The 22,261-nt window shown below is 48.2% G+C and overlaps 1 protein-coding gene across 3 annotated transcripts; it reads right to left on the bottom strand.

The window, feature by feature from the left end:
- Positions 1-9,515: 9,515 nt before the first annotated feature.
- On the bottom strand, positions 9,516-18,402 carry LOC136577170 (cardiotrophin-1-like). Of its 3 annotated transcripts, none has more exons than XM_066576953.1 (3): positions 18,297-18,402; positions 16,736-16,857; positions 9,516-10,973 (listed from the first exon to the last, which is right to left on the bottom strand). In XM_066576953.1, the coding sequence occupies exons 1-3, from the start codon at positions 18,310-18,312 to the stop codon at positions 10,545-10,547; spliced, it is 567 nt and encodes a 188-aa protein (XP_066433050.1). In that variant the 5' UTR covers positions 18,313-18,402; the 3' UTR covers positions 9,516-10,544. The 3 variants fall into 3 exon arrangements, with proteins under 3 accessions (XP_066433050.1, XP_066433051.1, XP_066433052.1); XM_066576954.1 differs by having other exon boundaries at positions 16,736-16,854; XM_066576955.1 differs by lacking the exon at positions 18,297-18,402 and adding an exon at positions 16,991-17,134.
- Between the last annotated feature and the right edge of the window lie 3,859 nt (positions 18,403-22,261).

The raw sequence follows: 22,261 nt of genomic DNA, 5'->3' as shown, positions 1-22,261 counted from the left end.
TTTCTCGCATGGAATAGCCTTCATTTCTAAGAACAAGAATAGACTGTCGAGTTTCAGATGAAAGTTCTCTTTTTCTGGCCATTTTGAGCGTTTAATTGACCCCACAAATGTGATGCTCCAGAAACTCAATCTGCTCACAGGAAGGTCAGTTTTGTAGCTTCTGTAACGAGCTAGACTGTTTTCAGATGTGTGAACATGATTGCACAAGGGTTTTCTAATCATCAATTAGCCTTCTGAGCCAATGAGCAAACACATTGTACCATTAGAACACTGGAGTGATAGTTGCTGGAAATGGGCCTCTATTCACCTTTGTAGATTTTGCACAAAAAAACAGGCATTTGCAGCTAGAATAGTCATTTACCACATTAGCAATGTATAGAGTGCATTTGTTTAAAGTTAGGACTAGTTTAAAGTTATCTTCATTGAAAAGTACAGTGCTTTTCCTTCAAAAATAAGGACATTTCAATGTGACCCCAAACTTTTGAACGGTAGTGTATATTCACCTACGACCTGAAGTTTGCAAGTTCGATCCCCACATGATTCAGGCTCAAGGTTGACTCAGCCTTCTATCCTTCCGAGGTTGGTAAAATGAGAACCCAACTTGGTGGGGGGTAATAAGTAATAATTACCTGAAAGCGCTGCGGCATAAGTTGGCGCTATACAAATACCAAGATTTATTTTATATTAATTTTTATTGCAAGCACATTATAAAAGACATCATATAGTGGCAGTTCAGAGGTGGAAGTGTCCAAAACCAGTAGAAAATGTTGACGCACCAATAAATTACATCAGTAGAAGAAATATAGCAGTCGTAGCTGATTCTCGTTTGAACGAGTGATGTCACCGCTGACTCGTTCGCACTCATGCCGCCTTTTTAAGAAGGCAGATCATCATTGCGAATTGTTCGCTTCTCGTTCAGTGCCTTCTATGTGTAAGCCTGAGCCCGGAGTGTTTAAACTTGCGGATTCCGTGGGCTCTGTACACGGGTGTGAGGCGCGGTGGGGCGCAGGCAAGCATTAGCCTGCCGAAATGGTGTAATCCATAAGCGGAAAATAAAAGCTCGGCATGTTCTATTTTACCACGGGTATATGCAACATAAAGCCTTTTGTGTACGGGCTGCAGGTATCTGTGTCCTCTCTAACCGACGGCACAGGAAATATAAATTAGAAAAAGGGGTACAGCGCATGACCGCGGGAGTATGCAGTACAAATCACAGCCATACAAGTGTCTTCCGCTGACGGACGTTTGAGTCCGGCCTAAGTGAACAAGCCAACGATGATATTTATGCCGGCTGAAACCAAAGGACAAAGAAAAAGTGAACGATTCGTGTTCGGCGTTCGGTCACAAAAATAAAACATCTTGCCCTATAGACGTTTATCCTCACTCCCTACTGATCCCATGTGTCAAGCAGTCTATGTACGAACAACGGCATTACAAAGTAACAAATAACATGTCTCACCCCTATAGCCATGTCCCCGTGTGAGCGAAAGTTTTATGAGGTTTTACAGTAACTTGTTCTCATCATGTTTCCAGACAAGCTTCTTCTGGCACCCAATAAGCATGCCACAGGGAACAGAGGCGTGGTGGGTGCCAGGAGAGCCTACGAAAGTGTCTTCCATAAGAGAGCACTGGGATCCATAAGAGAACGACCCCCCTGACTTCAGTATTGGTGCAGAACAATTGAAAGGTTTGTTGAGAGAGGATTTTAATCTTCCATGTGCCAGAATCCGTGCCCAACTTCGACTTCCGATACATTTGTGGAAAGGAATCCTATTAAAATGATGCGATAGTGACCCTTATTGTTGGCTTAGATGGTGTTGTCCACTCTTCCAGGTGTGGCCACTAGAGGTCAGAGGAAGACTAGGGAGTTCCCATGTGGAGGAATGTTGGCACTAGCTGGAGTGAAAACCTCCCCATGGTAATGGCTCTGCTGTGCTTCATGGAGACTCTGCAGTCTACTTACATTGCTGGAGAATAGACAGCCTGTAGAAAAAGTTGTGTGAGTTTAGGAAAGAACTTCATACAAGAACCAAGGAGTTTAATCTAGGTGCACAACTACCTCTGCGCAGGAAGATGGATGCTCGGCAAGAAAGGGTTATAATGGGGAAAAAATTATAGAAAATACGTTTACATCAAGTTTTTATTCTCAAAGAGGGTTAAAAAACAAAACTGGACAGGGAGTGGGTTAAAATACAAAATAATGAGCGGTATGGACTGGTGAGAGGTCCTTCTAGCCCATCACAGGTGCTCTAGTGCCGCTGCTATGAGCCCGGAAGACGTTGCCGCGGTCAAGTGCTGTTTATTGTACGCATGACCACTTAGCCGTCATTGGTTTCAGCCATGATACTTCTAGGAACAGCCGAAGCCAGTGATTGGCAGAGTAGTCACTTACACAATGAACAGCACATCATCGATGCAGCCTGTTTGGGCATCGGCATACCGGCTTTGGAACGGGCAACCTCTGACCAGTGCATACCATACAGATTACTTTTTTATTTTAGCCCATTCCCTGCCCTTCAATATTTTTTTTTTATGTCAGAAAACCCCTTTAAAGGGTTGTCCAAGTTATCTAAAGTACCTCGTAACGGTTCCCCCATGTTGTACAATTAAACAGCTGCTCCTCGCTGCTCATCCCCACCGGCGGCTCTGGGGCTCCAGTATGTTGTTGTTTACAGGCAGCAGTTAGTCTGTGACTCCCATAAACCTGCTGCTGCAGCCAATGCCAGGGCTCAGCAATTATCACTTAGTGCTAGCATTGGCTGCAGCAGCTTGTTTAGGGACGGCTAAGGCTGACTGCAGCATTCAAAGAGGATGTCAGCAGGGAGACCCAGAACCGCCGGCAGGTAGCGGTGAGTCAAAGATATTTGATATTTAACAGCAGGGGGAGCTGTTAAGTCACTGTATACAAGTTGCACAACCCCTTTAAGGTATTTTTTAATTTTTCAATGTAGCTCTCTATATTAATTATTGCAGTTCTCATGTTGAGCTGGCCAACATCATAGGTTGACGCATGCAGTCAGCCTTCAACTTGTGTTATGTACACTAGGAGCAGGGTTAGCAATCATCTCATTAACATAACATCTCATGTTCTAATGAAAAAAAACCCTATCTTATACAGCTGGGGGCAGATTGCATAGAATTACACCACTGACATCTGCTTCTGATGCAGAGCATGCTCAATATACTCTCATAGAAGTCAATAGGTAATGGGAAGAGGTCAGTGCTCCCCCCCCCCCCCCTCTCTCTGTGCATTGACCCATGTACAAGGCCCAGAGCATGCTCAGTATACTCCGATGGAAGGTAATGGGAAGGAGTCAGCGCTTTCCCCTCTCTGTGCATTGACCAATGTACATGGCACAGAGCATGCTCAGTATACTCCCATAGAAGTCAATGGGTAATGGAAAGAAGTCAGTGCTTTCCCCTCTCTGTGCATTGACCCATGTACATGGCACAGAGCATGCTCGGTATACTCTTATAGAAGTTTATAGGTAATGGGAACAGGTCAGCTTTCTGTACCTGGCACAAAGTATGCTCACTGCACTCCCATAGAAGTCAATAGACAATGAGAACAGGTCAGCTATATGGCACTTTACTTTCAGCTGTGAGGTATTACTATGGACGAGGTGCTCTACTACACATCTGCAGAATGGTTTTAGGCTTCGCTCTGCAATGATCAGCTTGAATATCTGGAAGAAGTGCGGTATAAGAGTTATGTCTTTTCTTTACTCGGTCTCCATTGCAGACTCAGAAAGAATTAAAGAGCCTAACCTGTTCCGCTTCACAAATCTTTTCGACAAATTGGCCACTTCGAGGAAGAAATACTCAGAAGATCTTTTTCTAGGTGTTTATCCTTGGAGTTATTAATATAGCAGGGGCGGGTGATGTGTTATATGTACGGATTACGGACTGTATAAACAGTGTAGGGGGTTTGTCTGAACAGGAAGTTACTTGCAGGCTTGTACACATACAACAACGACCGCGATATATGTAAATTCACCCCTGTGATGGTCTTTCTATAAAGAATGTATCACTGAAGTTAGTGCATGTGTATATGGTTGGAATCGGGATCCAGTTAGGACAGCAGCAGCCCGGAGTTTATTCCTTCGGTTACATAGAGTTATTTGCAGGCTTGACTTTTCCTGGTGATAAGACCTTCAGTCATCGTAAGTCAGCGACTAATCACTTTCTGTTGAACAGCCCCTGCGGTCAGTCATGTCACCTATTTAAAGCTTAAGCAACTGTTACCTCGAACAAAGAACAGATTTCAATGAACTTAGGAGGAAACTCAAAACTTAACTAAAGCGGTGGTCCGGGAAGGTCAAATCTTTACCAGGACCTGTGGGGTCAAGAACTTCCACTTTTGGCCCGGCCATGACTTAGTTATGCGTTATGGGGTCTCTGTGCTCATTACATCATTATTGGGGGGCTAGCTGTTCCATTAAAGGGGTTGTCCCGCGCCGAAACGGGTTTTTTTTTTTTTCAACCCCCCCCCCCCCCCCCCCCCCGGTTCGGCGCGAGACAACCCCGATGCAGGGACCTAAAGAAAGCTTACCGGAGCGCTTACCTTAATCCCCGCGCTCCGGTGACTTCTATACTTACCGGTGAAGATGGCCACCAGGATCCTCTTCCTCCGTGGACCGCAGCTCTTCTGTGCGGTCCATTGCCGATTCCAGCCTCCTGATTGGCTGGAATCGGCACGTGATGGGGCGGAGCTACACGGAGCCGGCATTCTGCACGAGCGGCTCCATTGAAGAGAGCAGAAGACCCGGACTGCGCAAGCGCGGCTAATTTGGCCATCGGAGGGCGAAAATTAGTCGGCTCCATGGGAACGAGGACGCCAGCAACGGAGCAGGTAAGTAAAAAACTTTTTATAACTTCTGTATGGCTCATAATTAATGCACAATGTACATTACAAAGTGCATTATTATGGCCATACAGAAGTGTATAGACCCACTTGCTGCCGCGGGACAACCCCTTTAATATGAATAACAAAGCCAGACACACTGCATTGGGTATGACAGCAGGGGACTGGCTTAGTTAATAAGAGAGCCAGCCCCTCCAATGATATGACTGGCACAGGAAATCCACACCATGGGACACGGTCTCAGAATCGGGACGCCAGTGGAGGTTGGGTTAAGGATTTCTCCTCTTAGTTTTACAACTTCAGCAAGTGAAAGGTAAGTCCACTGTATCAATACATTACAGTTTTCAAGATTTCAGCTTGCTGTCATTCGATAGGAGTTTCAGTTGAGCACCAGGAACAAAACTTTTTTTTTTTTAACAAACAATTCCGCCGCTAGAAGAGGTTGTCCTTTTACTATAAAACTCAGCATGCAGTTACATCTCAGGCAGATGTGCAAATGCTTCAAGTTCTGGCGTGATTAGATAAACAGTCTTGCCATCTGAGGCCCTACAAGTGGTTCCCCCCTTGGCCTATAAGAGGCTCTCGGAGGCTCCTTGTGTGTAGTGACCTCTTCTTCCGCTTGTGTAGAGCTTGTTGACTACTAGATGCCTCTACGACGCAGAGAAGAGATTTCACCCCGTTACCAAAGGGGGGCGCATTATTGGGATGTGAGAAGCTGGATGGTTGTATCGGTGAATTGTCCCCCACCGGCCGTTCTAACCAGACTGTTAGGGAGTATTAGGACCAGTGGACGTGTGAGGGCACACAAGGCAACTGGGCTCAGGACGCCCCCTACAGCCCACTAGTAGAGAGGAGCGTCTGACCAGACTGTTAAGAGGTGTTGGGACCAGTGGCTGTGTGAGGACACACAAGGTGACCGGGCTCAGGACGCTCCCTACAGACCACCAGTAGAGAGGACCACCTGATCATCAGACAAGCACCAGCAGCTCCAACTGTTTCATTGTCTGCCATCTAAAGACAGGTGGCGCCTGTGTCTATCGAAACCATTTTTTAGGCATATGGCTGAAGGACATTTGGTCTCACTGCGCCTATTACATGTACAGCCTTTGACACCCACAATCACCTCCAGTTGCAGTGGTGTCGTGAACAAAACTGGACTTCCACAGAGTGGAACCAGCGATGAATCCAGGTTTAGTTTGGGTGCTGACGATAGCCGTGTTCGTGGCTGGAGACCTCCTGTCCCCACTTCTGGTGTGCTGGTCTGAGGGCCATCGCATGCGACAGTTGGTCACCCCTGGTAGTGATATTAGGGACAATGACAGTTCAGCGATATGTTCAGGACATCCTGCAGCAGGATAATGCTTGGCTGCACACACAAGGAGGTCACAGGAGCCCCCACAACATTGTCACACTTCCGTGGCTGCCGAGGCACCAGATTTATTGCTAATAGAACATGTATGGGACCATCTGGGACAGAGTTTACACAATCTAGGAGGCTCAGTTACAACAAATATGGAGCAATATGCTGTAGGATACCAGACAGAACCTGTATGCCTCCATGCCCGACCGTATCACATCTTGTATCCAAGCTAGAGGCAGTACAACAGGGTACTAGAGCCTCCATGCCTGACCGTATCACATCTTGTATCCAAGCTAGAGGCAGTACAACAGGGTACTAGAGCCTCCATGCCTGCCTGTATCACATCTTGTATCCAAGCTAGAGGCGGTACAACAAGGTACTACAGCCTCTATGCCCGACTGTATCACATCTTGTATCCAAGCTAGAGGCAGTACAACAGGGTACTAGAGCCTCCATGCCTGCCCGTATCACATCTTATATTCAAATTAGAGGTGGCATAACAGGGTACTAGAGCCTCCATGCCCACCCGTATCAGATCTTGTATCCAACCTAGAGCCTCCATACCTGCCCATATCATATCTTGCATCCAAGCTAGTAATGGTACAACAGGGTACTAGAGCCTCCATGCCCACCCGTATCACATCTTGTATCCAACCTAGAGCCTCCATACCCGCCCATATCATATCTTGCATCCAAGCTAGTAATGGTACAACAGGGTACTAGAGCCTCCATGCCCGCCTATATCACATCTTGTATCCAAGCTAGAGGCTGTACAACGGTACTAGAGCCTCCCTACAAGGAGTCAGTGCTCCACAATAAATGGTCCTTTTGCTCTAATATCACTTATATCAACCCTACAATCACACAGAGAAAACTTCATCCCATCCGACAACTTCTAGGGGAGGGATTGGTTTTTGGGTTTTTTTTGTGACAATGAGTACAAGTGCCCGGATTGCGCCAGGTCTTTTCATATTGTTATGCCAGCTCTTGCACCCTTGTACATGGGTGAAAGCTGCTGGGTGACAACGGCTAATGGGCAGCAGTATCATCCAGCTTTCCACAAACCCAATATAGATAGTTACTTTACGTCACACCCCTGCCTTGCTAATCGGCAGCCTTCAGTTTAGTTATGGGAAGCCCTGGATGAACAGCCGTATCTAAATAGGAGGACTAAAAAGTGCAGTTCGGACAACCCCTAGCCATGACCTGCATTTGCATAGTTCACATAACATGAGAATTGTTGAGCCCTCGGGCTGTGAATAGTACCACCATACCCCTGTGCAACACCATACAGGAGTACGGCAGGTTGTGGGTCGGTGGCACCCATGACGAGGCAACAGACTTCGTGAAGCCCACCGTGCGGGACATCCTGGCACCAGCTATTTTAGGTTCCTTACACTTGGTGATCGCTCCAGTACTAGAAGAGCCCCGTGCAAAGACAACAGATGGGCTGACACAAGCTTTTAGCCATGCCTGATTTCAGATATGAGCGAACTTTACCCTCTGGTGTCTGAGATGGCTGATAAGAGGGAACAATAGATTATATTGCACTGTACAGCAAATGGTAAGAAAGCGCTCAGGTTTAGGACCCAGGGTGCACCGTACATGGAGGGAGATAGTAACACCGCACAATGGAAAGGTTTATGATCAAAGCAAATCCTGTTCACATGTAGAGGCGGAAATGTGACCTGCAGCTTTACTGCATTTACAGAAATTCAGTCAAGTTTCCACGACGGGAGAAGGCAGCCGAAGGAAAGAATTCCTGCAATGCAAAGACATCTGGGGCCGGAGGGCAGACGGGAGAGTCAACCCTGAAGAGTCCTGCCCTCTGCAACAGAAGAATGTTACTCTACCCGCACCTGGATCCTTCTCTGCCCGAGGCCACTGCGAGATGGATCTTCGCATCTATTCATACGGCCGTTTTGTTTGTTTTTTCAACTAGCACATCCGTAATACAGATCCATCGTACAATACGCTCTTCTGAAACCGGCGCAATAGTCCACATTTCACAGGGACTAGTTAATACTATGGGTAATCCATAAGCACGACGCAGTGCGGTGACCATGTGAAACCATCTATATTGGCATGTGCCCATTTTATAGCACGGCTGCCCTCCAACAGGTGCTTCTAATGCCATTCAACAGCATTTTTTGACACACACGTTAATTGCACATCAAAAGCGTGGTCTGAAAACCACACACCTTTAGGCCTCATGTCCACGGGGAAAATCAGGCCCGCTACGGATTCTCCATGGAGAATCCGCAGCGGGTCCCTCCTGCCCCGCGGACATGAGGGCTGAAAATAAGAATAAGCTTACCCGTAGCGGTCCGTGCGTGTCTTCCTTCCTTCGCGGCCGGATCTTCTTTCTTTGGCCCGGCGGATGTGCTCGGCCTGCTGGCTGCGTGCCACGCGCATGCGCCGGGCACATCCGCCGGGCTGAAGAAAGAAGTTTCCAGCCGCGAAGGAAGGAAGACCTGCATCGCCCGGAGCAGGCGAGTTTAATTCAGGCGCAGGTCTCCTGCGGATCCGGACGGCTTCCATAAGCTTCAATAGAAGCCTGCGGGAGCCGTCCCCGCGGGAGACCCACACCTAAATTGAGCAGGTCCAGATTTTTTTCCTGCACGCGGGACCCGCGCCTGACGGGAAAAATGACATCCGCAGGTATTTAACTACCTGTGGGTGTCTAATGCATCCCTATGGGGCGTGGATCCGCGTGCAGAAAAAAACGGAGCAGATTTAAATTGTTAGTTTGCCCGTGGACATGAGGCCTTAATGATGGGGTGAAGCACATGAAGACCGCGCACTTCACCTGTCGCAACCAAAAGCCATATTACAAACCACATGCGGTTTCAGTCTTATGTGCAATTAACGCCCACATCAAAAACCCTGTAGAAACACTAGAAGAGTCATGTGGAGCTGCAACAGATGCTATTATACTACCAGAATGTGTTCTGCTTCCCTGCCCCACCCCCATGGTTTAATTACTCCAGTCACATCCAAAGCTGCAGTCAAGGTCCTGGTCCCTTTCAGAGACCTGTACATTGTAGGAGTTCCAATGACCACTACAGCCCTGCTGTTACATTAGGTCTGTTAATAAGATTTAGACAAACCACTGGGAGACAGTGCAGCTTTGGATGTGACTAGTGTAGAAGACATGAAATAACAGAAGTAAAACAAATTAAATAAAGTGTCTCAATTAAAATTTCTACTTTGCAGGGTCACACGTGATGTCAGCGCTCCTGCATTCCAGGATTTAAAGAACTAGAGACTTATTGAAAGGGCAGACACTAATATTTTATAAAAGTTTAATATAAAGTCTATGGAACGTTAGAAACCTTCGAAATTACAGCAGATTAAAAAATATCAAATTACCAAATTACTAGCATCTAAAACTTCCTGGTTCTTGCAGACATGAGGGCTTGGCTTTACCAATCAGTCTCTAGGGTTGCAGGACTATTAGTGACGATCAAGCCAAGGACCATTATTAACGGAGCACAACAGGTTTTACAGGGTTAATCCCATAAGTGGTCCAGGTTTGTCTTCCCATTTGTGCACCGTTCATTGTTCCCAGTTGTAGGAACCAGAAAAACCAGTCGCTGCCATCCAGACTTCAGTGAAACCTGGAACCCAAACCTCCATATGGGGCCAGAGGCTGAACTGTTAAGTCTCTTCGTTCATGGAGATGTGCAAGATTGTGAAGACTTCACACAATATCCGTTTTAATAGAACTTGTCCACAGGAACCAAAGACCAAACCTGGGATAAGGAGGATTTGTAGAAACCCTATTCCATTAACCAGGTCGGAGAGTTATGCCATGGTCTTGGAGTGTGTGTAGAGAAAAAAAAAAAAACTCAAGGAGATCGGATAGTCAAACATCTTAGAACTTTCTGCTATGACAGGAGCACTGGCTGGGTCAAAGAACGACAAGACTTTGAGTTCTGCCCATTTACACAATTTGGGCGTTATGATGTGTTGACCCCCCATCTCAGGGCCAGTATATTTCATCCTCTTACATGTGTGTTGTACCATGGGTGGACTAGGAACCTCAAGCCAGTGGTACCTTACATTTAAATGCACCAGCAGAGTGATATCAAGTGCCCATCAATCACTAGATTAGTGGTCCTCTCCATCACCCTGGCCCTTGCATCTTCATAGCATGGAGGGGCAAGGTCTAACCGCTCGATCATCCAGTCTACCCCTGAAGCCCCAGTCCAATAGGAAGCAAAAATGTACAAGTCATGTCCTCATTGAGGTAGGCATGTCTAACTGAAGTGTCTGTCTAGGGAGATATGTCCAATGAGGCCTCTTGGTTAAGAAGAGCTACACAGAGCTTTCTGCTAAGAGGATCGTCAGGCACCTCTCCGATTCTCCGAGCCACTCGTAAAAGCCCTTACAAACCATGTACCCAGCCACCTTTTTCTTCATGGCTTTAGAAAGAGTTGTCAGAGAGGGAGAGGAGACATCTTGCCTCCCCAGAAGTGCAGTCAGGTTGGAGCTGATGGCTCTGGAGTTATTCTCTGCAATTTCCAGGAGATTGAGCAGCTCCCAGGCTTTAGGATTGAGCTCTCTCTGCCAGAGGAGGACCGCAGCCAACCACTCGCTCAGAGACAAGAACGCACGAAGGCTCCGAGTCAGACGCTTCCACGGAGAGGAAGGGAGGTCGTTCTGATCCAGGACAGGTAGATCGTCTATCTTCTCTTGAGGGATAGCAGCTCCATTGTTGGAGAACGGAGGCCCTTGTTGACTGAGCTGCGGGGGAAGCAAGACACAAAGTTACTGGAGGAGACATGGAAGATTATTTTAAGGCTATGAAGTCACCGCCTGGAAACATTACACACAGGTAGGCGGCCGAGGAGACAAACAAGTTATAAATAGTGAGAGTTACATGGTCAAAGCCGACAGCTGGAAGAAAAGAGTAAACTCAACATAAAAAAAGTTTAATGCCTTTTACACAAGATAATTGGGTGCAATAATTACCCCGTTTCCCTGAAACTAAGACCTACCCTAAAAATAAGACCTAACATGATTTCCCAGGATTTTTGAGGATGCTTGAAATACAAGCCCTACTCCAAAATTAAGCCATGTTAACAGTTAATTAAAAAACTATTTAAATATAGTGTCCAGGCAGCTGTACATGTAAAGAAGTTAAATCTTTTTGAGCAAAAATTAATATAAGACAGTCTTATTTTCGGGGAAACACGGTAGAAGACCCGTTTACCCGATTGGGCCACATAAACCTGCACCTCATCAGCCAGCTCGTTCATCAGCTGCTCACATCTCTGGCGCAATCAGAGAGAAGGAACAAAAGCACCACTACTGTTGGTGGCAACATCTCTACATGTGAATAGGGAATGTGCTGCCAATGGCCATTATTCTCTATGGTGAATGAACAATCACATGAATGATTATTCATCCCACGTAAAAGACTGAATTAGCCCATGTAAAAGGTTAACGCTAGGTTCACACGGGGTGGATTTGCCGCGGAATTTCGCTGCGACAAATCTGCCTGCGGACGCCAATGCCTGAATAAGCCAGCCATGTGGACGAGAACTTGCAAAAATCTCGGCCACACGGGGCTGCCAATCTGGCAATTACCACATTTGTAATGACCCACATAATTAAAATTGTGATTTATCACCATCAAAATTAGTAATGCCAGAATTACTATTTTCCTCCCCCCCCTTAATAAAAAAAAAAAAACCTACAGCTCTTCCTGCAACAAACAAGCCCTCAGAGCTCCATTACCGAAAAAAAAATAAAAATGTTACGCAACTTAGAATGAGGTGATGCAGAGTCAATTGTTTCTTTAAAAGCCATGTTTTCATTGTACTACAGGCAAAAAAAAATAATGAAAGGAAAAAAATATATATTTTACAGAGGTGTAACGTGAAGCTCCTGGGCCTCAATGCAAAACCTGTAACAGAGCCTCCAGCTATAATGCTTTATTCATAGTGCTGGACTCCCCACATGGAGAAGAGAGGCCGTATGGGCCTCCTAAGGCTCCTGGGCCCAGATAAGATTGTTATGTTACTTTTACTGAATAGTAAACAGCAGGAAAACAAAACCCCAAAACAACGGTGGAATTTCTGGATATTTTTGCCATTCTGACACCCAAAAAAATGTACTAAAAGTTGTACAACACTATATATGTACCCCAGAGTGCGGCCATCAAAATATATAACTTGTCTCAGCTCCAGCGTGCTGTAGCTCTGGCAATGAGAATAGCTCGGTCCTTACAGCACAAAATAGGCTGATCGCTAAGGGATTAAATAAATAGATCGGTCCTTGTAAAGGGGTCCTTCACGCCTCTCGGTTGGGTCTCAGCCTTTGCTGCACTTCTCTATATAAAGCAGGACTGTTAATGCAGCCCTGGATTTTGGAGCACGTTTTGCTCTGATGCATGATCACAGGAAGCCATGAGCAACCCCTCCAATGAATTATAGGAGTGGACGATCATCAAGTCAACCCGATCAGAGGTACATATGGAAACCTTTTCTTTGTCCTCTGGAGGATCAGCAATGAGAAGTAGGAATTTCTAGAAACACAATTAGAGTCCGAGCCCTGTGATAATACCCCAGATGAGAGTGTGCCATCCAGGCCCTCATATAGTGGAGAACATCCCATGTCCCCAGATGAGACTATGCCATCCAGGCCCTCATAGTGGAGAACATCCCATGTCCCCAAATGAGAGTGTGCCATCCAGGCCCTCATATAGTGGAAAACATCCCGTGTCCCCAGATGAGACTATGCCATCCAGGCCCTCATAGTGGAGAACATCCCATGTCCCCAAATGAGAGTGTGCCATCCAGGCCCTCATATAGTGGAGAACATCCCATGTCCCCAGATGAGACTATGCCATCCAGGCCCTCATAGTGGAGAACATCCCATGTCCCCAAATGAGAGTGTGCCATCCAGGCCCTCATATAGTGGAAAACATCCCGTGTCCCCCCCAGATGAGACTATGCCATCCAGGCCCTCATATAGTGGAGAACATCCCGTGTCCCCAGATGCGAGTGTGCCATCCAGGCCCTCATATAATGGAGAACATCCTGTGTCCCCAGATGAGAGTGTGCCATCCAGGAGCTCATATAGTGGAGAACATCCCATGCCATCCAGGCCTTCATATAGTGGAGAACATCCCCTGTGTCCCCAGATGAGACTATGCCATCCAGGCCCTCATAGTGGAGAACATCCCGTGTCCCCAGATGAGACTATGCCATCCAGGCCCTTATGGTGGAGAACATCCCATGTCCCCAAATGAGACTATGCCATCCAGGCCCTCATAGTGGAGAACATCCCATGTCCCCAAATGAGAGTGTGCCATCCAGGCCCTCATATAGTGGAAAACATCCCGTGTCCCCCCAGATGAGACTATGCCATCCAGGCCCTCATAGTGGAGAACATCCCATGTCCCCAGATGCGAGTGTGCCATCCAGGCCCTCATATAGTGGAGAACATCCTGTGTCCCCAGATGAGAGTGTGCCATCCAGGAGCTCATATAGTGGAGAACATCCCATGCCATCCAGGCCTTCATATAGTGGAGAACATCCCCTGTGTCCCCAGATGAGACTATGCCATCCAGGCCCTCATATAGTGGAGAACATCCCCTGTGTCCCCAGATGAGACTATGCCATCCAGGCCCTCATATAGTGGAGAACATCCCCTGTGTCCCCAGATGAGACTATGCCATCCAGGCCCTCATATAGTGGAGAACATCCCGTGTCCCCAGATGAGATTATGCCATGCAGGCCCTGATATAGTGGAGAACATCCCGCGTCCCCAGATGAGACTATGCCATCCAGGCCCTTATATAGTGGAGAACATCACGTGTCCCCAGATGAGACTATGCCATCCAGGCCCTCATAGTGGAGAACATCCCATGTCCCCAAATGAGACTATGCCATCCAGGCCCTCATAGTGGAGAGCATCCCATGTCCCCAAATGAGAGTGTGCCATCCAGGCCCTCATAGTGGAGAACATCCCATGTCCCCAAATGAGAGTGTGCCATCCAGGCCCTCATAGTGGAGAACATCCCATGTCCCCAAATGAGAGTGTGCCATCCAGGCCCTCATATAGTGGAGAACATCCCGTGTCCCCAGATGCGAGTGTGCCATCCAGGCCCTCATAGTGGAGAACATCCCGTGTCCCCCCCAGATGAGACTATGCCATCCAGGCCCTCATATAGTGGAGAACCTCCCGTGTCCCCAGATGAGACTATGCCATCCAGGCCCTCATATAGTGGAGAACCTCCCGTGTCCCCAGATGAGACTATGCCATCCAGGCCCTCATATAGTGGAGAACATCCCCTGTGTCCCCAGATGAGACTATGCCATCCAGGCCCTCATATAGTGGAGAACATCCCGTGTCCCCAGATGAGAGTGTGCCATCCAGGTCCTAATATAGTGGAGAACATCCCGTGTCCCCAGATGAGACTATGCCATCCAGGCCCTCATAGTGGAGAACATCCCATGTCCCCAGATGAGACTGTGCCATCCAAGCCCTCATATAGTGGAGAACATCCCGTGTCCCCAGATGAGACTATGCCATCCAGGCCCTTATATAGTGGAGAACATCCCGTGTCCCCAGATGAGACTATGCCATCCAGGCCCTCATATAGTGGAGAACATCCCCTGTGTCCCCAGATGAGACTATGCCATCCAGGCCCTCATCTAGTGGAGAACATCCCCTGTGTCCCCAGATGAGAGTGTGCCATCCAGGTCCTAATATAGTGGAGAACATCCCGTGTCCCTAGATGAGACTATGCCATCCAGGCCCTCATAGTGGAGAAGATCCCCCGTGTCCCCACATGTGTGCCATCCAGGTCCTAATATAGTGGAGAGCATCCCATGTCCCCAGATGAGAGTATGCCATCCAGGCCCTCATATAGTGGAGAACATCCTGTGTCCTCAGATGAGACTATGCCATCCAGGCCCTTATGTAGTGGAGAACATCCCGTGTCCCCAGATGAGACTATGCCATCCAGGCCCTCATATAGTGGAGAACATCCCCTGTGTCCCCAGATGAGAGTGTGCCATCCAGGCCCTCATATAGTGGAGAACATCCCATGTCCCCAGATGAGACTATGCCATCCAGGCCCTCATATAGTGGAGAACATCCCATGTCCCCAGATGAGACTATGCCATCCAGGCCCTCATATAGTGGAGAGCATCCCGTGTCCCTGGATGAGAGTGTGCCATCCAGGCCCTCATAGTGGAGAACATCCCATGTCCCCAAATGAGAGTGTGCCATCCAGGCCCTCATATAGTGGAGAACATTCCGTGTCCCCAGATGAGACGTTGCCATCCAGGCCCTCATATAGTGGAGAACCTCCCCTGTGTCCCCAGATGAGACTATGCCATCCAGGCCCTCATATAGTGGAGAACCTCCCCTGTGTCCCCAGATGAGACTATGCCATCCAGGCCCTCATAGTGGAGAACATCCCGTGTCCCCAGATGAGTGTGCCATCCAGGTCCTAATATAGTGGAGAACATCCCGTGTCCCCAGATGAGACTATGCCATCTAGGCCCTCATAGTGGAGAACATCCTATGTCCCCAAATGAGAGTGTGCCATCCAGGCCCTCATATAGTGGAGAACATCCCATGTCCCCAGATGAGACTATGCCATCCAGGCCCTCATAGTGGAGAACATCCCGTGTCCCCAGATGAGACTGCCATCCAGGCCTCATATAGTGGAGAACATCCCCTGTGTCCCCAGATGAGAGTGTGCCATCCAGGTCCTAATATAGTGGAGAACATCCCGTGTCCCCAGATGAGACCATGCCATCCAGGCCCTCATAGTGGAGAACATCCCATGTCCCGAAATGAGAGTGTGCCATCCAGGCCCTCATAGTGGAGAACATCCCATGTCCCCAAATGAGAGTGTGCCATCCAGGCCTCATATAGTGGAGAACCTCCCCTGTGTCCCCAGATGAGACTATGCCATCCAGGCCCTCATATAGTGGAGAACATCCCGTGTCCCCAGATGAGACTATGCCATCCAGGCCCTCATGTAGTGGAGAACATCCCGTGTCCCCAGATGAGACTATGCCATCCAGGCCTCATATAGTGGAGAACATCCCGTGTCCCCAGATGAGACTATGCCATCTAGGCCTCATATAGTGGAGAACATCCCGTGTCCCCAGATGAGACTGCCATCCAGGCCCTCATGTAGTGGAGAACATCCTGTGTCCCCAGATGAGACTATGCCATCCAGGCCCTCATGTAGTGGAGAACATCCCGTGTCCCCAGATGAGACTATGCCATCCAGGCCCTCATATAGTGGAGAACATCCCATGTCCCCAGATGTGAGTGTGCCATCCAGGCCCTCATATAGTGGAGAACATCCCATGTCCCCAGATGCGAGTGTGCCATCCAGGCCCTCATAGTGGAGAACATCCCATGTCCCCAGATGCGAGTGTGCCATCCAGGCCCTCATAGTGGAGAACATCCCGTGCCTCCTGTAACAAATGACCAGTCATGTACCACCTCCCGTGTCCCCAGATGCCACTTACATATTCCTCCGTGAGTCTGTCAGCCTGAGACTTCGCCATGAGGACCAGCAGTAGCGCCTGCCGCTTGGCTTCCTTGCCATCTTGCTCTTGTGTAAGGCTCAGAAGTCCGGCCAAATGATCTGCTGTTATAAAGGAGGTTAGAAGATGCATCGGCCACATATAACACTTATGGGACTGGGGGAGTTGTTGCCTGTAAAGTTCTGGTGCTTATAGTTTAGGTGACGAGGAGTCCAGGGGGCCGTGCCTCATACTTACCTGGTCCCCCATATCCGCACTGTCCCCGGTGAGGTCAGCATGACCCTTTCCTGCGCACACCTCCCATAAAGATGAAGGGAAGGCGCATTCACAACCTTCTGACGTCTCAAGGGGACACCGCAGGAACGGGAGAGCATGAAGAGAGTCTCCCCGGACGACACGTCACCCACACGATAAATACGGTGACTTATTCTATGCTGCTTATAGTTGATGACAGGTTCCCTTTAAGGTGCAAGAAGCCATAAATTATTCTCTGTGCAGCCGCCTCAGCTAAGGAGGAAGAGCGCCAGAAATAAGAAGGCGCTGACAGAACAATGGCCTCATTATTGTGTCCCAGAGCAGATTCCTGAGAGGTTAAGTATCACCCCACCACATAGAAATACCAGTAAGATACTAGGACAGATATCAGCATGCAGCTCTACAGAACAGGTGGCTTAAAGCCATACAAACTCCTCTTATAACACTCCGGTACTGCTGTAATGTAAATATCCCTGAATCGTTATGAGGGGAACTGCTGATATCAGTCATATATAAGGTCCAAAGAAATGTATATCATACATGTCACTGATAAAAATCAGATATCACTGACATGTCCAATATCATATGTGAGATCAGCTGCTCCTCTTATAACACTCCAGCATAAATATAGTCTCCAGAGACATTCATATCATATGTGACTGATATCAGCCACCTTCTTATAACAATATTATATCAATGCTGGAGCATTATAAGCAGAGCAGCTGATATCAATCACATAGATATGTGACATATCGATAAAATTTTTGGATATTTTAGTCACCTATAACCACCAGAGACATTGACATATGTGACTCATATCAGCCACCCCCAATATAACACTCCAGCACAGATATATGATGTAATGTCTCTGGAGGATATAGGTGTCCGGTATTAGTCACGCCACATATAACACTCCAGCACAGATATATCCTCCAGAGACATTACATCATATAGGTGTCGGGTATTAGTCACTCCACATATAACACTCCAGTGCAGATATTACCTCCAGACTGAGGGTTACTGTTCCTTTAAGCCTGCAGTGCTATATACCTGGAAGGCCATTACATATCATGCATGTGTGAATACTAGAAGTTCAGCAGGTCTCTCGCTGAGGAAGTTTCTCACTGTCTGATATACCAAGCATGCTGAAAGTTGTAGTTCTACAGCACATCAAAGTATATACTAGATGCAGTTTGGTTGGGAGTTGTAGTCATCCACAGTCTGCCTTATATGTGGAGTTGTCAGAATGCTGTGTGTAATCAGGTCACGCTGGGAGTTGTAGTCCTACCTCTGATAACTTCCATCCTCGCCAGAGACTCCACAAGTATCTGTCCCCTTGTTGTGGGGCTGCAGCTGCACCTCCTCTTTTATCCCGGCTCTTGTCTCCTCCCTCGTCTGCCGACACACAACTTCCCTGGAAGTTCTGCCTGTGATGTCAGCCCTCCCGCCCCCCTGGCCGCCGGCTCTCCACCTGTAGCTCGTTATATTGGGGGGGGGGGGGGGGGGGCGTGCGAGGGAACCCCAAGAGCTGACGTCTGCAGCGAGCGCGTGGGTGTCTGCGACAAATCTGCAGCTTGTGACTTTACCCTAAGGACTTGTTCAGACTGGAGCGTTCGGTTGTGATCCGTGTTTATGTCGGCGCGGCATCCGTTTGCTTTCTGCGCAGTAAATTTTAAAAAATTTTTAATGTTATTTATCATTGTTTTTTGCAAAAAAAAAACAAAAACGAAGGAGGTTGTGCTGTTTTTTTCTAGCATTGCTGAGCAATTATCCATTAAGAACAGAACGCAGATGGATGCCATCTATGTGCACCCACTTGCTGTCGTATACGAAATTGGACACGCTGCATCCATCCGTGTAAAAAAACCCTGCATGTTTGTATAGCCTCATTGACTGTAAAACCCCATACATAGGGCATATTTTCGGGACCAACTCCGATGATGCGAATTCTGCTCTGAAATTATTATTAGAATCTACAGCATCTTAGCATTCAGCGCCGTACACTTCATAGTGGCGGTGTTTGGTATTGCAGGACAGTCCCATTCACTTCAATTGCATTCATCCACATGGTGGGCTGCAGTCAGGGGCTGCTGATTGTGAGGTGAGACGAGCAGCGCACCAAATTGGCTGCGGATCTGCAGCTGATCAGGAGTCTGCGTCCGTAACACTGCTGTGGATTTTGACTTTGGTGTTGATGCGGAAATTCTGCGGAAATTCCGCTAACTGTAAACGTAAACCTAAAACCACTAATCGCGCTGGGATTCTGGGCAGGAAAGCCCTACTGGTCAGATATTGATGACCTATCCTGCAGCCTGTATCACACAGACGTAAGCACATTTGCGCAATGAACGTTGCGTATTTGCGTACTGTACTTTTTGCATGCGCAAAAGAACACACAACCGTCCTCCCATTCATTAAAATGGACACTTAAGTTAATTAGTTCAATGTGTTCTATTTTTGTGCGCAAATACATAGGAATGTAGAACATGCTGTGTATTTTTTTGCGCAAGCGAAATGCGTGTAAAATATGCTGTTTTAATGCGTGTTTAAATCAATGGGTTCTATTCACTGCACATTGTGCGATCAAATTTTGGGCACCCAAAAGGCTGCGCAGATACATTCGTGTGACACAGGTCTGAGAAACGCATTTAAGTCATGTCACTGGCCTAATGAGCTTCTGTACTGTTAGGCCTCATGTCCACGGGGAAAATCAGGCCCGTCGCGGATTCTCCATGCAGAATCCCGCAGCAGGTCCCTCCTGCCCCACGGACATGAGGCTAAAAATAAGAATAAACTCACCTCTCCGGACGCGAATCTTCCTTCCTTCGCGGCCGTATCTTCTTTCTTCGGCCCGGCGGATGTGCTCGGCACGCCGGCAGCTGGCCGCGTGCATGGGCCGGGCACATCCGCCGGGCCAAAGAAAGAAGACCCGGCCGCGACTGGGGGAAGATCTGCAGCGTCTGGACAGGTAAGTTGTAATTCTTGTATGGGTGTTCCGCGGATCCGGACGGCTTCCATAGGCTTCAATAGAAGCCTGCGGGAGCCGTCCCCGCGGGAGACCCGCACTAAAATGGAGCATGCCGCGTTTTTTTCCCCGCACACGCTATCCGCCCCTCAAGGGTAAAATGACATCCGCAGGTATTTAACTACCTGCGGGTGTCCAATGCATCTCTATGGGGCGCAGATCTGCGTGCGGGAGAAACGCTGCGGATTTTAAATCATCTTTTCCCCGTGGACATGAGGCCATAGACCCCGAATTGCTTTGACAACCCATAGGCACCTCATGATCATGTAGCAGGGGGCCAAAGATGCAACAGATGGGGTCCCCTGTCCAACTGCTAGATGCCACATTCACTGTTGACTGCAGCATCTAAGGCATTATCTCTGATCCTGGAGGCACAGCAGCTCTAGGCTGTATAACACAACTGGTCGCGGCATGCATGGACATGCTCAAATCGTGAGCCCGCTCCATACTCTACAACCTCTGATGTTCATTTACGGCACTGTTTGTCCACGGCCGGCTGCAGTGGTGACTGGAGGCAGAAGATACACGGGCGCATAGTCTTTGTAAGAATTTTACCATTGTGGGGCGCCGGCGATCACACATTCTGCAACTATTTACGGGTGTGGAAAATAATTAGAGTTTCTCCAGTCAGTGCTAGGATACAACAGTGTTGGAGTGGGAGACGCTGCTCCGTCCGCTGTTTAGTGGCCGGCGCTTGTAATTACAAGTCCTATTGATTATAATGAGAGCTGTGCCTGCAATTACGAGCCTTGGCCACTACGCAGGGGTCGGAGCAGCGGCTTCCATGCCCGGCACTGACAGAGGCGCTGCCTGGAAAACCCCTTTAAATTCCATAGACCAGAGATAATCACCCTCTTTGGTGACATCCAGATGAAGCGGGCAGGTTTCCTGGACCAGGAGGCGGCAGGAAGCGAGTGGCTCTTATCAGACGGCATTGTCTGCCTGTGGCAGGCAGGATACGTCTTATTTTGTCTCGGTTTCCAGTTTTCTTCAAAATCGTAGCTAATAGTCTGTAATACTGAGAAATATGGAAGACAAGAGTGAAATATTCCCAGAGCCGGGAGAACTGAGGATGGAGATAACGCGGCGTGGACCCGGATTCTAGGAAGCCAGTGACAGATGTGACGTCAGATGCCATGACGCAGTTTGGACAGGTTTGATCAGAGTGAACGATCACTGTGAGGGGGTAATCAGTAATAACCTGTCAGACCACATTTACACTGACAGACGATCGCTCAAAAGTCGCTCAAACGATAGTTTGAGTGACAGTTTTGAGCGATCATCTTTGCATAGTCTAGCAGGCGGAACGGGACACAGCCGCTATCACTCGGCGAACAATACAGCTGTTCTGCATAAGCAAACAGCTTCATTGTTCTCCGCGCTCACAGCTCATGTTCCGCTGTCAACTACCAGTGGGACATGAGCTGAAAGAATCTTATCAGCACTTCCGACTGTGATAACAGCCTGTTCTAGAAAACTAGAATTGAGCGGGAGATGACTCGTGCGCGAAAACTTCGCAATGTCTGTGCATTTAGATGCAACGGTTATCACTCAAAAGATGGTTTTGAGCGAATTTTGAGTGAGAATCGTTGGGTCTACATGGGCCTTAAGACCCTATTGATGATACGTCCCGGGGGTACAATGAGAACTACTAAGAAAATTGTGATTAATTGGGGATGTGTAATGTGTAGATAGAAGGGGCCTCGGCGCCATCTCCTCTGGTGGGTAAGGAACCCCAGTATTACACTCCCCCCCCCCTCCACCCTCCAGAGCTCTCTCTTGCTGTGGTAATTTGTCTCTCTTGGTAGTGGGTAGTGGATCTCTGTCAGCAGTGGTGGTGGGTCTCTGGTGGCAGTAAATCTCTGGTGACAGCAGTAGTAATGGGTCTCTTGGCAGTAGTCATGAGTCTCTGGTGGTAGTGGTGATAGGTCTCTGTTAGTAGTGGGTGATGGGTCTCTGGTGGCTGTGATGATGGGTCTCTGTTAGTAGTGGGTAGTGGATCTCTGGCAGCAGGTGTGGGTCTCTGGTGGCAGAGGTGGGTCTATGGTGGCAGTGTTGATAGTTCTTTGTTGGTAGTGGGTGATAGGTCTCTGGTGGCACTGTTGGTGGGTTTCTAGTGGCTGTGGTGATAGATCTCTTGTGGCAGTGGTCGTGATTCTCTGGCAGTCATGAGTGTTTGGTGGCAGTAGTGGTGGGTCTCTGGTGGTATTGGTGATAGGTCTCTGTTG

The sequence above is a fragment of the Eleutherodactylus coqui genome, chromosome 8 (genome assembly GCF_035609145.1).
Source record: "Eleutherodactylus coqui strain aEleCoq1 chromosome 8, aEleCoq1.hap1, whole genome shotgun sequence".
Lineage (NCBI taxonomy): Eukaryota > Metazoa > Chordata > Amphibia > Anura > Eleutherodactylidae > Eleutherodactylus > Eleutherodactylus coqui.
The sequence above is the reverse complement of the archived record's forward strand: the minus strand, read 5'-3'. Positions and strand labels throughout refer to the sequence as shown.

Coding starts and splice junctions, on each gene's coding strand:
- LOC136577170 (XM_066576953.1), bottom strand. Junction 10,974..16,735: donor ACAGACTCACGGAGGAATAT/GTAAGTGGCATC, acceptor CTTCCCCCGCAG/CTCAGTCAACAAGGGCCTCC.